The sequence below is a fragment of the Suncus etruscus genome, chromosome 18 (genome assembly GCF_024139225.1).
Source record: "Suncus etruscus isolate mSunEtr1 chromosome 18, mSunEtr1.pri.cur, whole genome shotgun sequence".
Classification (NCBI taxonomy): domain Eukaryota; kingdom Metazoa; phylum Chordata; class Mammalia; order Eulipotyphla; family Soricidae; genus Suncus; species Suncus etruscus.
This window is the reverse complement of record NC_064865.1, coordinates 55,992,347-56,008,711: the sequence shown is the minus strand read 5'-3', so window position 1 is coordinate 56,008,711 and position 16,365 is coordinate 55,992,347. Positions and strand designations below refer to the sequence as shown.

Below are 16,365 nucleotides of genomic sequence, written 5' to 3'. Positions count from 1 at the left end.
TATTTGTTTGTTTGTTGGACCATACATGACTCAAGGGATACTCCTTGCTTTGCACTCAGAAATTACTCCTGGCAGGCTCAGGCAGTCCTAACAAGATGCTAGGGATTGTATTTGGGTTAATGTCGAGCAAGGCAAATGCCCTACTTGCTGTGTTCTCACTCCAGCCCATACCTCCTAACACTCCACTCCAAAGGAAAAACATTTGCTAATGGAGTGGATTTTATGACACACTCCCTATCCCCAGCTCCAAATTAATGTGGAAGCCCTAACTAGCAGAGTGACCAGATTTGAAGATAGTATTTGAGGAAGTAAGGAAGGTAAGAGATCATAAAGGCGAGTCTCTAATGCAGGAGGATTAATGGTTGGCTTTATAGTCTTATAAAAGGAAGATCACACAAAACAAAGGCCATGTGAGGACACAGCTAGAAGGCAGGAAATCAGTACAGGCCAGGATAAGAGAAACCTTTCACTTGAACCCAAACATCTTGGCACCCTGATTTCAGACTTCTCCAGAGCCACAAGAAAATAAATCTTTATTATTTGAGTTCCCTGAGTAGATAATATTTTGTTCTTGTCTGTAACTTACTGACACAAACACTGTGTAAGACAAACAGGCATCAAGTTTAAGCTTTCCCCGGACCTTGAAAGTCAAAACAGGGTGACGAACCTCACCCTGCTCCTTTTCTGAGACCGGAACTCCTTCATTTCACAAGCAGATAAAAGGCTTCAGAGCTAGATTTAAAACACGTTTTGTAGCAGATGAATGCTCAGAAATATGGTCCAATAACTCAGCCATGAAACATTTTAGATCGAATGTAAAACTCAATTGTAAATCATGCCCAAATCAGTTCCACCTGTGCATTCAACAGTGACAGATAACTGAAACATGTCCTGATAATATTTGAGGGGTTTGGATATGTGGGGTGACAGATGATCGCACACGGCTGAGGGAGTATTACTTGGTTCTAGAGTAAGATTAGCAAATATATAAACTTGTACCAACCTAGGAGGATCCAGCAATGTATATGGCAGACAAAAAATACCAAATCCAGAAGGGCTTGAAGCTTGTGTGGAGAATGTCTCCATGTGAGCAGTATTTATCAGCTATAAATACTGGGTATTATTTTTTTACATAAACCCATGTATATAGACTTTGCTAGATGATGATTCACTTTCCCCAACAAAAGGGAAGGCTCGGCTAGTTTATCCAGTTGTAGCCAATGCTTCCCCAGTCTGCAGGGTCCTTATATTTTTATATCCTGTGCTCACCAGAGCTTCCAATCTCCCTAAAACTACAGCACCTCCCAGGACACTCTATGTTTCATGTAGTATAAAGACAGGTAAGGACAGGAAAGAAGCATATAGGTCTGTCTTTAGATTGGGAAGGTTGTGTGCATTTTAAAGAAGGTTTCTGCATTTAAAAAATGACTCTATATTTAAAGGACAACAGAAAAATTTCCCCAATTTCTAATGTTTGTATCTCTTTAATTATTAAAGACTGGTCCATTCACTTTCTAAATATTGGGGAAATTATCTTAGTCTCCCAAATGGTAGTTTGTTCAGAGGAAGGCAAGTCTGAGCTCTGCATCGACTTATGTTCCATGTGTGACTTATGCCTAATATAGCTTTATGCATGTTAGTCACAAATGAATGACTGTGTTATCTTGCATGGAAAGAGCTAATAATCGAGTTTGTATCTCAGATAGGACAGAAATCAGATCACTCCAGCTGCTCCATGTGGTCTCATCAAGGCAGATTCCTTTTCTCCCACGTCAGACATTCTCAGTGCTTTTTAAATTAAGATGTGGCTCTGGATTTATTTTTCTGTCCTTCCAAACATATGCAGCTTCGCAGAGCATCAGAAATGGGCTGGACAAGTCATTCAGGTTCCCCTGACTGGCAGAGAGGACAACTGCCCTGCCTCCCTACCTCTGTCATTTCTCCATCTTGAAATTTAGGGCAGATTATGGTGTTGGTTATCCATTTGGTAATTTAATAATTGTCATTCATTTTGTTTAGATTTTATCTCCCCAAATGAGTACAGTAGTAATTATTTTAGTTTGAGACCCAATGTACTTATTTTTAACAATTATTAGATTTAGTGGCTTGAGATTAGTAGTATTGCCTGGCAGCTACTCTGGACTCATTACATTGAGGTCCTGATGCTAGGACCATGAATTGAACCCAAGTCTTCAGCATACAAAGTATATATTCTAAACCTTTGAGTTATCTTCTCCTGCAGACCCTTAGTCTCTAATATAGAAATATTTTTGATATATACTCACAGATCTGGAACAATATCATAGCGTATTTGTGATTTAATATTTTGTTTGATGACACAATTTTTATTGCAGGGACTAATCCATATGCCCTTTCTATACAACACTCAGAAACTGGACAATCATGAAAACAAAATATCTCAAAAAATGAAATAAAAGTTATAGAGAGTGAAGTAAAGTTTATTGGGAAATAATGTCTGTGTAAAGATGATTGAAAAATATGCAATGCATGGGCTGGAGCGATAGCACAGTAGTAGGGCATTTGCCTTTCATGCCATTGACCCAGGACAGACATGGGTTCGATCCCCCGCATCCAATATGGTTTCCTGAGTCTGTCAGGAGCTATTTCTGAGTGCAGAGCCAGGAGTAACCCCTGAGCACTGCTGGGGTTACAAAAAATTAAATTAATTAAAGAAAAAGAAGAAGAAAGAAATCCTGGGAAAAGGAACATGGGGGCATCATTTTCCCAACTTTAAATTGTATTACAAAGCAATAGTCATTAAAGCAGCATGGTATTGGAATAAAGACAGACCCGCAGATCAATGGAATAGACTGAGTTAAAGAAGAAGAAGAAGAAGAAGAAGAAGAAGAAGAAGAAGAAGAAGAAGAAGAAGAAGAAGAAGAAGAAGAAGAAGAAAGAAGTCTATTAGGAGATAACTCTTTTCAAATTTAGTCCTTTGCAGGTTCCAGGTTTTCCAGTGTGCAGAGTAACTAACCAATTTCTCACTCTGGCATTTGCAAATTTTCTGTAGATATTCCTTATGGGATTTTACTCTGCCAAGATCTTGGCTGTAGTCAACAAGCTGCTCTTTTTGTATCTATCTGCTGCTGATATAGGTCTCATAAAAGTGAGTCTTAGGACCAACCCAGAGTAGCTTTTATTTAATTTTCAATAGGGCTTTTCACACATTTACACACACACACACACACACACACACACACACATCTCAATCCTATTAGAGACCTATTTTTATTTTCCCTTTGCGTTCTTCAGGCCAACATTTTTGCCTCATATTTCACAGATAACTGTAGGATGAAACTGTCTCTGTGTGTATTTTGACACACAGAACAGAGGTGAGATTCGAATGAATAAAAACCAATGGTAAAATTCAGGTGAGACCACCAGTCACCAGAAAGATCTGATTTTGGTCAAGCCAATATCACAAGTTATCTGATTATAAGATCCATATTATTGAAGGTCTTTTAAAATCTGCAAGAACTGAAGGGTGGTTTTAGTTGCAAGAGAATGGTACATGCCTTGTAGACTCAAATTTAAGGCCCAAATGCTGCCCAATACCATTCAGTACAGGGGATGAAACTCAAATTATTATTATTTTTTCTAGCACTTCACTTCTAGATTCTCAAACGCAGATGGCAGATGCTTTTCCAATGAACCTCGCCCCTGGCCCATTTTGGGCAATTTATAAAACATTTTCTATCTCCATAGCAATATTTCTCCCACCCCAGGAGACATGAAGCTTTATTTATTTTATTTGGGGGGGCCACAACCATTACTCCTGGCTCCTGGCTATGCGCTCAGAAATCGCCCCTGGCTTGGGGGGACCATATGGGAAGCCGGGGGATCGAACCGCGGTCCGTCCTAAGCTAGCACTTGCAAGGTAGACACCTTACCTCTATAGCGCCACCTACTCAGTCCCATGAAGCTTTATTATTAATAAGGCCTTAGCCAACAGATGTGGCTTCTAAGGTTTTTGGGTCACACCCGGCAGTGCTCAGGGATTATTCCTGGCTCCAGGCTCAGAAATTGCTCCTGGCAGTCACGGGGGACCATATGGGCCGCAGGATTCGAACCCATGACCTCCTGCATGAAAGGCAAACGCGTTACCTCCATGCTATCTCTCCAGCCCCTAAGGTCAACCTTTTAAGCAGGCTCCATAAGCTGCCCTGAACTTAATTCGGACTCTGCCATCTCTCCATCCGGCCTACTTCTCCATAGCAATATATTTATGGATATGTTCTACTTTCCTCATCTACATGGATCATCTCCTAAAAATAAAATAAGGAAATGAATACATAAACTCTTTGTTGAATATTAGCTGTCCGCCTGGAGTCCACTCAGAACAACGAGGTGGATTTCCTACTAAGAACTACTTTTAAATCTCTAAAGAAAAGAGCCGATTCTTTGGTTCTCCTTGATTTTGGCTAAAAATTGAGGCCTTTGGGGGATAATTTTGGCAGAGAGGCAAATTTTTCTTGAAAAAAGTAAAATGCCTGTGAAATCTGAGTCCCCATTGATCTTGTGGCAGTGGAATCGGGAGATTCTGCATTGAAGATTTTTGTAGAATTCGATTTTGGGGTGTACAACAAACACAAAAATTGCTCCCGCAAGTAGCAGGGCAATGTCTGCGCGATAGACCAATCAGCGAGCTCCCGGCTCTATATAAGGCGGCGAGTGAGGGTCCAAACCTTGCACATCTCTCTGGTTCTCACTGGTTGAAGATCTCCGCTACTATGGCCCAGCCGATTCCTTCCACCCAGGCGGACCCTCCGGTTCCTTTGGGTCCTCTTATCCCTCCGGAAATCCCAGTTCCGGAGGAAGCTTCTCCCGCTAAGAAGCCTGGAAAGAAGCCGAGAGCTAAACGCACCACTACATTAGATTCCATGGTATCCAGGCTGATGACTCTGTCTCCAGAGTACAAGGGCATGTCCGTGGCCGAGGTCAAGAAGGCGGTGGCACGCGGCTACGACGACGACGACAGCAGCAACTCCATCAAGCTGAGTCTCAGGAGCCTGATCAGGGCCCGGCGCAACAGCTCTCAGAGCTCTGTGGTCGTCACCAAAAAAGCCACCCCGGAATCGAGCGAGGCCCAGAAGAAGCCTAAGCCTGCCAAGTCTCCTAAGAGCACGAGCACCAAGAAAACTACTGTGAAGAAAGGCCAGGGAAGCGAGAAGACCAAAGGAGCCAAGGGCCGAGAGCCGGGGAAGATTCCTGCAAATGCGCCCAGAGCAGAGAAGCCCAAGGCCGGGAGGCCCAAATTGCCCCAGCAGAAAGTTACTTCTGGCCAGGTGACCTCGAAGAAGTGAGACCCTCATCAAGACACGACCATCTTTGAAAAAACCCAAAGGCTCTTTTAAGAGCCACCCACTCCTTCTGAAAGGGCATGACACGAGTATCCCTTTGGGAATCCAAATATAATCTATTAAGGAAGGGGCTGAGTGGTGCAGGAGTAAGGTGGTTAGCCTTGCAAGCTGCTGACACGGAATGGATGGACTGGTTTAGTCCCCGGTATCACATGGTTCCCTAAGCCAGGAGCAGTTTACCTTTTTTTTTTTTTTTTTTTTTTGGTGTTTGGTCACACCCAGGAGTGCTCAGATTCCTCCTGGTTCTACTAAGCTCAGAAATAGCTCCTGGCAGGCTCGGGGACCATATGGGATGCTGGTATTTGAACTACCGTGCTTCTGCATGCAAGGCAGAAGCAAACGCCCTACCTCCATGCTATTCAGCCCCATCCAGGAGCAATGTCTGAGCAGCCAGGAGTGACCCCCTGAGGGTCTCAGTGTGGCCCAAAAGTAAAAATAAAATAACCCCTTAAGCAGCATTTCTCTTGCTAGTGGGCTCATTTGCAATGGATGAGCTAGATTTGTAAGGGTGCACGGTGTATGTAGATGGGCAGTACTGGGGACAGGGCCGTGGAGTACTTTAGATTTTGGGGGGATGGAGGCTGAGGATAGTGCAGGAGGTAAATTGATTCCTTGCTTGCTACTGCTTTCAGTCACTGGCACCATATATTTCCTGCCTAGTGCTGCAATCGGTCACTCGACTACTGGACTGTTCCACTCCCAAATTCTTAGTCAAACCAAAAATGTTTTACTAAAAAGCTATTACAGGGGCCGGAGCAGTAGCACAAGCCTTAAGGCATCTGCCTTGTGCGTGCTAGCCTAGGATGGACTGGGGTTTGGTTCCTAGGTGTTCCTTATGGTCCCCCAAGCCAGGAGCGATTGTTGAGCACATAGCCAGGAGTAGCCCCTGAGCGTCACCGGGTGTGGTCCAAAATCCAAAAATTTAAAAATTAAAAAAAAAAAAAGCTAGTACATACCAAGCCAGACATACTTGAACTTTTTGTGTACCAAGTGCTGCTATGCTGACAATAAACAAGGTGTCTGATACTTTGGGGAAAACTTTATTACTTCTAATAGTTTAACTTGGGTGCTGGAGAGATAGCATGGAGGAAAGGTGTTTGCCTTGAAGGTAAAAGCGGGGGAGGGTGTCCTTAAGGGCATTTGGTGACCAGAATGGAGGCCCAGTGCCTCAGTAAGTGTAAGGGCAGGCCTGAGACATAGTACAGACACTAGTGTTTGTCTTGCTTGGAGATGGGATTGAGACTTACCAGAAGTGATTCCTGAGCAGAGCCAGAAGTAAACCCTGAGCACCATCGAGTACAATCTAAAACTAATATTTATATACAAAGGCACTACCATGGGCCCGGAGAGATAGCACAGCGGCGTTTGCCTTGCAAGCAGCAGATCCAGGACCTAAGGTCGGTGGTTCGAATCCCGGCATCCCATATGGTCCCCTGAGTCTGCCAGGAGTGATTTCTGAGCAAAAAACCAGGAGTAACCCCTGAGCACTGCCAGGTGTGACCCAAAAACAACAACAAAAAAACCCATCACCGGGCCCGGAGAGATAGCACAGCGGCGTTTGCCTTGCAAGCAGCCGATCCAGGACCTAAGATGGTTGGTTCGAATCCTGGTGTCCCATAGGGTCCCCCGTGCCTGCCAGGAGCTATTTCTGAGCAGACAGCCAGGAGTAACCCCTGAGCACCGCCGGGTGTGGCCCAAAAACCAAAAACCAAAAACAAAACAAAACAAAAAAAACAAACAAAAACCAAACAAAACAAAAAAACCACCACCACCACCACCAAAAAAAAAAAAAAAAAATCAACTAATAGTTTAACTGAATATTCCATTAGAAGTAGGAATTCCATTGGTAGAAATAAAATTTCCCACTTTACAGGAAATTTTCCAGCTATAATATGTAAATACCATTTATCCTTATTTCCCAAGAACTTGAGATCTTGATAAATTGAACTGTCCCCAAAATACCTTTGAGGCCTGGTAGTTTAAGTCAAATGGTAGTGCCTTTGTTTTTTTGTTTTGTTTTGTTTTTGTTTTTGGGTCACACCTGGCAGTGCTCAGGGGTTACTCCTGGCTGTCTGTTCAGAAATAGCTCCTGGCAGGCACGGGGGACCCTATGGGACACCAGGATTCGAACCACCGACCTTAGGTCCTGGATCGGCTGCTTGCAAGGCAAACGCCGCTGTGCTATCTCTCTGGGCCCATGGTAATGCCTTTGTATATAAATATTAGTTTTGGATTGTACTCGGTGGTGCTCAGGGTTTACTTCTGGCTCTGCTCAGGAATCACTTCTGGTAAGACTCAATCCCATCTCCAAGCAAGACAAACACAAGTGTCTGTACTATGTCTCAGGCCTGCCCTTACACTTACTGAAGCACTGGGCCTCCATTCTGGTCACCAAATGCCCTTAAGGACACCCTCCCCCGCTTTTACCTTCAATAGCACAATCCAACTTTTTGCATAACTCCACTAACCGTTTGTTTATTACTGTTTCTGTCCTGTCCTCATAAGCAAGACAGGCCTCAGATTTCCTTTGCAGTCAACTCTCCAACTCGAGCAGAGAAAACCTGTCTGTGCCTTTAAGCCTCGTCCTTGCCATCTAAGCAACCACAAGGTTAACCCACAAACTCCCTATTTTGGGTAGGTTCTAGCCAATGGGCAGAGACCTTCTGTGCAACAGCCAAAATCTGCTAGGAGGTAGTGAAAAGAGCCGCCTATGGCCACAGTGGAGACAGGAAGACACCCAAATAGACTGCGAAGCGTTAACATTTTATTCAGATGTTATACATCTAAAATGCAATTATTTATCAGTAGTTTTAATCTGACAACAGGGACCTGCCCTGCACACCAAGCACTACCGACAGTTTGCACGGCACAGGTTCATATTTGAGGTTCGAAAGCCTCAGCGTGCAGCAGCTCTTCTATGATCTCTATGGGCGGCCCTGAAAAGGGCCTTTGGTTTTCGGTTGGTCTGGGTGGAGACAAAGACGCGCTCAGCCCCCGAATCCGTAGAGGGTGCGCCCCTGGCGCTTGAGCGCGTAGACCACGTCCATGGCGGTGACGGTCTTGCGCTTGGCGTGCTCCGTGTAGGTGACGGCGTCGCGGATGACGTTCTCCAGGAAGACCTTGAGCACGCCGCGGGTCTCCTCGTAGATGAGCCCCGAGATGCGCTTGACGCCGCCGCGGCGGGCCAGGCGGCGGATGGCGGGCTTGGTGATGCCCTGGATGTTGTCACGCAGCACCTTGCGGTGGCGCTTAGCGCCCCCCTTGCCCAGGCCCTTCCCGCCTTTACCTCGTCCTGACATGGTCTCAGATGAAATCGTCCCTGCATCTTGACTCTGCGGCTTAAATACTCTTTTAGCGGACCTAATTGAGAACCACAGAGGTGGGCGGGGCTTTTCAAATGAGGTCACGGAGGAAAGGCGGGGTCATAATGCTTATTAACATTTCCACGCTCTGATTGGCCAATGACGCGGTTGACGGACAGAGAGGTGGGAGAGCTTTCTCTCAGCCCCAAAAGTTTCATTTCACTCCTTTCCTCTATTTGTATTATTCCAATTCGAATCATTCAAAGACAATGAGCAGTATCGTAGGCCATTGCTGTTTATTTTCACTGCCATTGAAAATTAGGTCCCGGGCCCTGAGAGATAGCACAGCAGAGTTTGCCTTGCAAGCAGCCGATCCAGGACGTAAGATGGTTGGTTCGAATCCCGGTGTCCCATATGGTCCCCCGTGCCTGCCAGGAGCTATTTCTGAACAGACAGACAGGAGTAACCCTTGAGCACCGCCGGGTGTGGCCCAAAAACCAAAAAAAAAAAAAAAAAAAAAAAAAGGTCCCATTGATTTGGGAAATATAGAGGATGTTTTCATTGCTGTTGAGATATTCCCTTTCAGTTTCTTTTTATCCTCACCCCTAATTATTTTTTTAATATTTCTATTTAGAGGATGAATATTGACAGTGATAGGGTTTCAGTGAGGGGCTTTGCCAGGATATTCAGAACAGGCTCTTGTCACAAGTGCCTTTCTGAAGTAGATTATGTCCAGCTGAAAGGAGTTGAGGGCCTGGAGACTCAAAATTTTTTTTCTTTATCCTTAATTACTTTGGAAGACTACTGGAGTTTTACCCAGAATGAAGGCCATTGAAGAAATAGCTTTCTACTTGCCAAAGTATTTACATTGCCGGGTGAGTATCTAATGACCTAAACTCAGCTTTTTGTCATGTAGATGATCTTCCCTCCTCTTTCCACCACACTGAAGCCCAGGTCTCTATCCCTCTTTTAGTTTTAGGATGGTCCAAATACTTTATTTACATTTTCACCCTCCAGTCTTGAATATGCCTGCAGACTCCCTTTATCTAGGAAATTCTTTTCCTTCTTGTCCATCTAAAGTCGATTTGAAAGCCCAAGAAAACCCACTGTGTAGGGGCTCATTTTTCTCCCCCGCGTGGCCTCATCTTTGCTGGGCTAAAAGAATAATTTGACCCTGGATACAAAGATTACATTTGGACAGGACAAACAAAAGAGGCATAATTGCCTATGAACACTTTTCTGTCTCTGTTGAGATATTTATAGGTCTCACTGAGCCGATGCTGTGTCATCTGTCTGTCCCTGTCTCTTCCCTAGAAGCCCAGCAGGTCTGATCTGCCCACAATTCTGAATAATCCCCTTCTCCATTATAAATCATTTCCCAATCTTCCACAGTTTTAAAGATCAGTGTTGTCATAAAGTGGGGGATTAATTGTAGGGCAGGGCTAATTCTTTATTTAGACCATTACAAAGCCTCCAGGACACTTAGAGGCCTTTGATAAGATTAACGATCTCAAACCAGGCTAATCCCTTGTCCCTTTAAAGAAAATGTGGGGCCCCCTTCACACCACTCAGGGGCTACTCTGATGCTATGTTTGTTTGGGGGTTACCCCTGGTGTTGCCTAGGTGATCATGTGGTGCCAGGGATTGAACCTGGGCCTCAGACAGTCAAAGCAGACTCCTTAGCCTGTGAACTTTTCCTCAGGCCAAATTTCTTTATTTTGTTAAAAGGGCAAACATAAACCAAGACTAATCTGAGAGTGGTTTCAAGTTAGAGATTTTTTAAAGCAAGTTTGTCTTGGGCAGGGGAGATGGGGAGATGATCCCAGGACAGAAACATGTGGTGTGCATGTGGATTATAGTTAGCTTCTGAATGCACACACTTTTAAACCCATTAAAAACACAAAATAGCTTTTATTCTAAACTAAATGATGATTGTGTATGCTTAGGAATATTGAGCAACTTCAATCTAACTGGGATGAAAGATGAGGGTCAGGGGTGTGTGGCCAACTGCATGGTGAAAATGGGCCCTTGGTTCTGATGTGGATGAGAAGGGGGTCACCTTGGATACTCTGGTTTGCACCCCTTCCTCCTCCTTACTTTCTCAGCCTCAGACTGACTACTTTCAGTTCAGTATGTGACTAGAAATTTTGGCCAAGACCCACCTGCATACTTTGCTGATGCAAAGCTGAAATCTTTAAACAGATGAAACTAATAATCAAGCTCTTTGTAAAAAATATATCTTCTAGATAAATAGGAGGGGGGACATAGAAATAGCACATGGGGAGACTGTTTGCTTTGCCCATGATCAACTCATGCTCAATCTCTTGCATCCCATATGCCATATGGTCCCCGAGAACCTCCAGGAGTGATTCCTGAGTGCAGAGCCAGGAGTAGCCGTTGAGCACTGCAGGGTGTGCCCACCCCACAAAAAAAAAAAAAGGCTGGATACTTAGCTTAACAGTAGTGCTTTGTAAGTATGAAGCCCTCTCTGGCTTTAATCTCCTATTTGATTCTCAGGGGTGAAGAGAAAAATATACACAGATATTATCTGCATAAATATATCATACAGATTGCATATCTTTGGTAACTGTTTATCAAAAACTAACCTCTATATACAGAAAAAATAGAATGAGAACTGAAGAGTGGTGTGTGTGTGTTTGTGTGTGTGTGTGTGTGTGTGTGTGTGCTTTGCAGCAATCAAGTCTGATATTTAGCTGGGTTGGAAATGATCACCATTTGCCAATCTTTTATTTATTTATTTTTATTTAATTTACTTATTTTTATTTTGGGGGAGCCACACCTGGCAGCACTCAAGGGTTAGTCCTGGTTCTGCACTCAGAAATCACTCCTGGCAGGCTCAGGGAACCATACATAGGGGATACCAGGGATCCAACCCAGGTCTGTCCTAGGTCGGCTGTCTGGAAGGTTAACACCTTACCCACTGTGCTATCACTACAGTCCCCATTTGCTAATCTTTTAAAGTGTCTGCATCTTAGTTAAAAGAAGCCCCTCCCACCCCCTAAAGCCTTTACAGTTGAATTTGAGGAATGGGTCAGTTTAGTATCCCTGAACAATGTGGCTGAATGTCCAGCCTAAGGGGAATAATCTTGCAATGGGGGACTGCCGCATTCAGAGGACAATCCACCCTCTGGTCTTCCGGCCACCAGCTCCTTTACTTGGCTGACTCTTCTCATTCCATCTATGGCTCTTAAAGATTTCTTTGTCAGATATGCCATTTGTATCCTTTGGTGACTGTGTTCCTTTGTGTTCCTTTGGCTGAATTCAACAGCCATCCCCACTAGACTTGTCATGGTTCTCTGAGATATGCTGGTTTTGTTTGTTTGTTTGTTTTCTGAATCTTCTCTTCTATTTTTCCTCCTCCTTCCCCCTCCTCCTCCTCCTCTTCCTCCCCCTCTCTTCCTATTCTTCCCCCTCCTCCTCTTCTTTTAATTAACTCAGCATAAGATGATTGGGAAGATTTACACTAGTTTTTAAAAAATATTGTTGCTGGATTCAAGAGGTAGTACGACAGTTAGAGTACTTGCAGTGCATACAGTCAACTAGAGTTCAAGACACCATAACTATTCACAGTGCTCCAAACCCACTGGGAGTGAGCTCTGAGCATAGAGTCAGTAGTAGGTTCTGAATACTACTGGGTGTGATCTAAAAAAACCAAACCAAAACAGAACAAAACAAAAAAATTTGGTGCTACTCCACCCCACTCCAATGAGAGTCCTACAAGCTCCAAAATTCTCTTTCAAAATGTTCAGCCTCAAAGTGAGAACTTGATTTTAAAATAGCAATGATTTGGGGCCGGTGAGGTGGCGCTAGAGGTAAGGTGTCTGCCTTGCAAGTGCTAGCCAAGGAAGGACCACGGTTCGATCCACCGGCGTCCCATATGGTCCCCCCAAACAAGGGGCAATTTCTGAGCGCTTAGGCAGGAGTAACCCCTGAGCATCAAACAGGTGTGGCCTGAAAAACCAAAAACAACAACAACAACAAATAAAAAAACCCAATGATTTATGGAGACTGTGAGGAATACTGCCAAGTGACAGAAGCTATGGTGACATCTAACACATCTAAAACACTATTTCCATCTCATGCACCTGAACAAAATTACCTTACCTTACCTTACCTTAAAAAATGACCCAGAAACAGGATAGGATACATGCTTTGTAGGGTAAGAGAAACATTTTAATCTAAATGTCACACCAAGTAATTTAGTATGGCCTTGATATTCAGCATGTTAAACCCTGAGTGAGAGACAGAATGATCCAAAGTGCTACCGAAATCACAATTACATATATATTTGACCAGATATGAGAATCACACATTTTCAAATTCTAGTTTATTTCTTTCTTTGTTCTCCTTCCTTCCTTCCTTCCTTCCTTCCTTCCTTCCTTCCTTCCTTCCTTCCTCCATTCCTTCTGTGCTCTCACTCTGACCCTATAAATTTGAATAAAGAAGAGGATTGCTAGGAACAAAAACCAAAACCGATAGTTTAAAAATGGCAGCTTATAGGAAGCCTCCAGCATTTTTTGGTGCTTCATTTTAAAACTGCATCTGTACAAGAAAAATCTTGTGAATACAGTACTGTACAATTATATTATGGAAACAGAAAAATTTGCTCGTTCCTTGTAATAGATCTCAAGATCTGTTCCCTCAGCAATCCATGGAGAGTCTAACTATTCTTTTGCTTTAAGCTTTTAAGGCCTTTTCTCTAAGAGTCAGTGGGGACATTGGTGCATGGAAATGTGTACTGATGAGAGGGTAGGGGGTGTTGGACATTGTATGAGGGAAAGTCAATTAGTAAATTTTTGGGGGGGGTCACATCTGGCAGCGCTCAGAGGTTATTCCTGGCAGGCTCGGGGGACCATATGGGACGCCGGGATTCGAACCACCGTTCTTCTGCATGCAAGGCAAACGCCCAACCTCCATGCTCTCTCTCTCTGGCCCCAATTATTAAACATTTTTATGTGCATATATATATATATCACTGTTATCTAATTAAAAGAATGTGTTGAAAATTAGAATGAGGTCCTCGAATAAGCATTGACTACTATCCAGAAGAACTTCCAGGCAGGTCCTTGCAAGTCCCAAGGCCGCGATGACACATCTTCCTACAGACCACCAGGGGGCACTAATTCCCATTCTTTGGCGCTTTGGGGTGATGTTTTGGTATTGAGGACAGTATTTAAAGAGGGAGAGTCTGATCTTGTTTCCCAAGCTAGATGATCATGTCGCTAGAACAAAGAAAAATAGAACAACTATTTGAGTTACTATCCTTTAATGGAAATATTACTTAAGCCCAAATGTTAAAAAATACTAGAAGCAATCTCAATTTTCTTTCATATTCAAGGATTAAAATGATTTATGAACTATAGAAAATAGGCAAGCACATCAGGTAAATCCTGCGGTGGACATGATTTAAGATATATAGATTTGTTTATCTGGATTATTTTACAGATGCAGTAACATTGAATGAAAATAAAAGTTAATGAAGCTTAAAAAAACTAATGGAGACTTTTTTTTTCCTTTTTTTGGTTTTCTGGCCCCACCCAAAGGCCCTCAGGGGTATCCTTGGCTCTGCACTTAGAAACTAGGTTCAGGGTACTGTAAGGGATGCCGAGATCGAGCCCAGGTTAGCTGTTTGCAAGGCAAACACCCTACCCAACTGTGCTATAAATTGTCCCCTGGAAGCACTATTTTCATTCAGTAATTTTTTTTTGTCCCCCAATTCATAATACAGACCAGGCAAAGGGCCTGGGTTGAGGTGTATATGGGGTGCATTTACTGTCATTCAGTAATTTTTAACTTTTCTACAATAAACACCCAATGTTGTTCCTTTGGTTCACTGAACTTTCAAACTAGGAAAAAATGTTTTTAGGAAAAATAGTTGCAAACTCCTTGCTTCAATTTACTCTCTACAAAATGAGTATTTGAGTCATAGTTGGTTGTGTGATGCCTTTTGTCTTCTTTGTTCCAGTTAAGCAGCAGAAGAAACATAGGAGCAGCCATCAGCTCTCTTTGGAACGTGGTCGTTGAATCACTGTCCCAGAATCTAGGGACTCTGAAGTGACTTGTCCAGGTTCTTTGGTGAAAAGTTACCCAGCTGGAGATAAGAACCAGCTGCTTAGAACCAGGGAGACTGGGATTATTCTGCAGCCTCTGGAAGCTTCTGTCTTGCCATCTTAAATGTGATTGCTCCAGTTCACGAGTGAATGGTGGCACAGGGACTCAGCCACAGACCACAGTGTTGATCTGGGGCTAAAGAGAAAAGCTGAGAGAGCAAATGTACAGGGCGGAGGGTTTTGCTTTGTTTTCTTGTTTTTGTTTCTGGTTTACACCCAGCTGCATTCAAGGGTTACTCCTGGCTTTGCGCTCAAAAATCACTCCTGGCAGACTGGAGAGCCTTTTCTGTGGGAATCGAGCTAAGAACAGTGAACAGTGAAGCAGAGTCGTGTGTGTGTGTGTGTGTGTGTGTGTGTGTGTGTGTGTGTGTGTGTGTGAGAGAGAGAGAGAGAGAGAGAGAGAGAGAGAGAGAGAGAGAGAGAGAGAGTCCCTGACAAATTGTGAGGTGTCTAAGACCTTCTTCATCCACTTACAAACACAACCACAAGACTCATGATACCTACCTCGAGGCATCCTTACTGGGGATGGGGATATTCAAGCATTTGAGACCTGGGTTTGATTCCCAGCACATCTTGGACCCTGAACTGAGTAGGATCCAAGTATAGCCCCAGTTATGTGACCCCATCTCCAAATTAAAAAAAAAATTATATGTGCTCAAAATGGTAAGTTGGTGCTCAGAACTAAATAGGTTACAAAATAAATGTTTTTTCCCTAAGTCATAACCACATTATCAAGATCATCTTCATCCTTTAGAATTATTTTTGGGGGGGGGATTAGGTCACACTGGTAGTGCTTAATGGTTACTCCTGGCTCTGTGCTCATTAATCACTCCTGGCAGGCTCAGGAGACCCTATGGGATGCTGGGGATCAAACCTGAGTCAGCCGCATATAAGGTAAATGCACTGCCCACTGTGCTGTCTCTTTGGCCCACAGAATTATTGTTTTAAATTTTGACCCACACCTGGCAAAGCTGAGGGTTTACTTCTGGCTCTACTTTCAGGGATCACTCCTGCTGGTGTTTGGGGACCAAAAGGGGTTCCAGAGACCAAACCTGAGTTGGATACATGCAAGGCAAATTCCTTTACCACTCACTGTAAGGGGTCTCTTTGACCTCTTAGTTCTACCTTACCAAGGGGAGCAAGGAGAAGCCAAATAGAAAAATTTGGGTTGGGCATACAGAGAAGCTTAAATGCCAGTGTTATTAGTCCGAGGGAACTACAGGGCAAATCAGGCAAACTTAGAGGAAGACACTCCTTCTCTAGACACTTCTCCCATTTTCTTAAAAACGACCCTTATTTACACAAATACTCCCAAGGCTTCCCCATGGGCTAGGGCTTAGCCTGGACAGGCTCAGAAAACACTTGGAAGTGGGCATGAGGCATGACTTTGAGGGCAAAGGTCATACATAGTTTCCCTCAGATATTGAGAAGGTGCAATCGTCCCAATTTCAAGGTCCCATTCCAGAGGGATATGACAGGACAGACACACATACAGCCTGGGACATACAGACATTAGAATTGATGATGGTCCTGAGAGCTAGGACTTTGAAC

The 16,365-nt window shown here is 43.7% G+C and overlaps 4 protein-coding genes and 1 pseudogene across 4 annotated transcripts in view; 3 read left to right on the top strand and 2 right to left on the bottom strand.

Moving 5' to 3' along the window:
- Positions 1–16,365, top strand: part of LOC125996078 (uncharacterized) — a 135,509-nt gene that overhangs the window by 65,223 nt on the left and 53,921 nt on the right. The window lies entirely within an intron of this gene.
- LOC125996117 (histone H2A type 1-B) overlaps positions 1–16,365 on the top strand; it is a 949,462-nt gene that overhangs the window by 881,952 nt on the left and 51,145 nt on the right. The gene's annotated exons all lie outside the window — the stretch shown is intronic.
- The window catches only part of LOC125996119 (histone H2A type 1-D), a 143,445-nt gene that overhangs the window by 75,935 nt on the left and 51,145 nt on the right, over positions 1–16,365 (top strand). The gene's annotated exons all lie outside the window — the stretch shown is intronic.
- Positions 8,369–16,365, bottom strand: part of LOC125996067 (uncharacterized) — a 70,290-nt gene continuing 62,293 nt past the window's right edge. Inside the window, exon 5 of the mRNA XM_049765027.1 lies at positions 8,369–8,683. Within this exon, the coding sequence (XP_049620984.1) occupies positions 8,369–8,683 (315 nt within the window). The remainder of the gene's footprint in view (positions 8,684–16,365) is intronic.
- On the bottom strand, positions 14,408–14,522 carry LOC125996942 (uncharacterized; annotated as a pseudogene).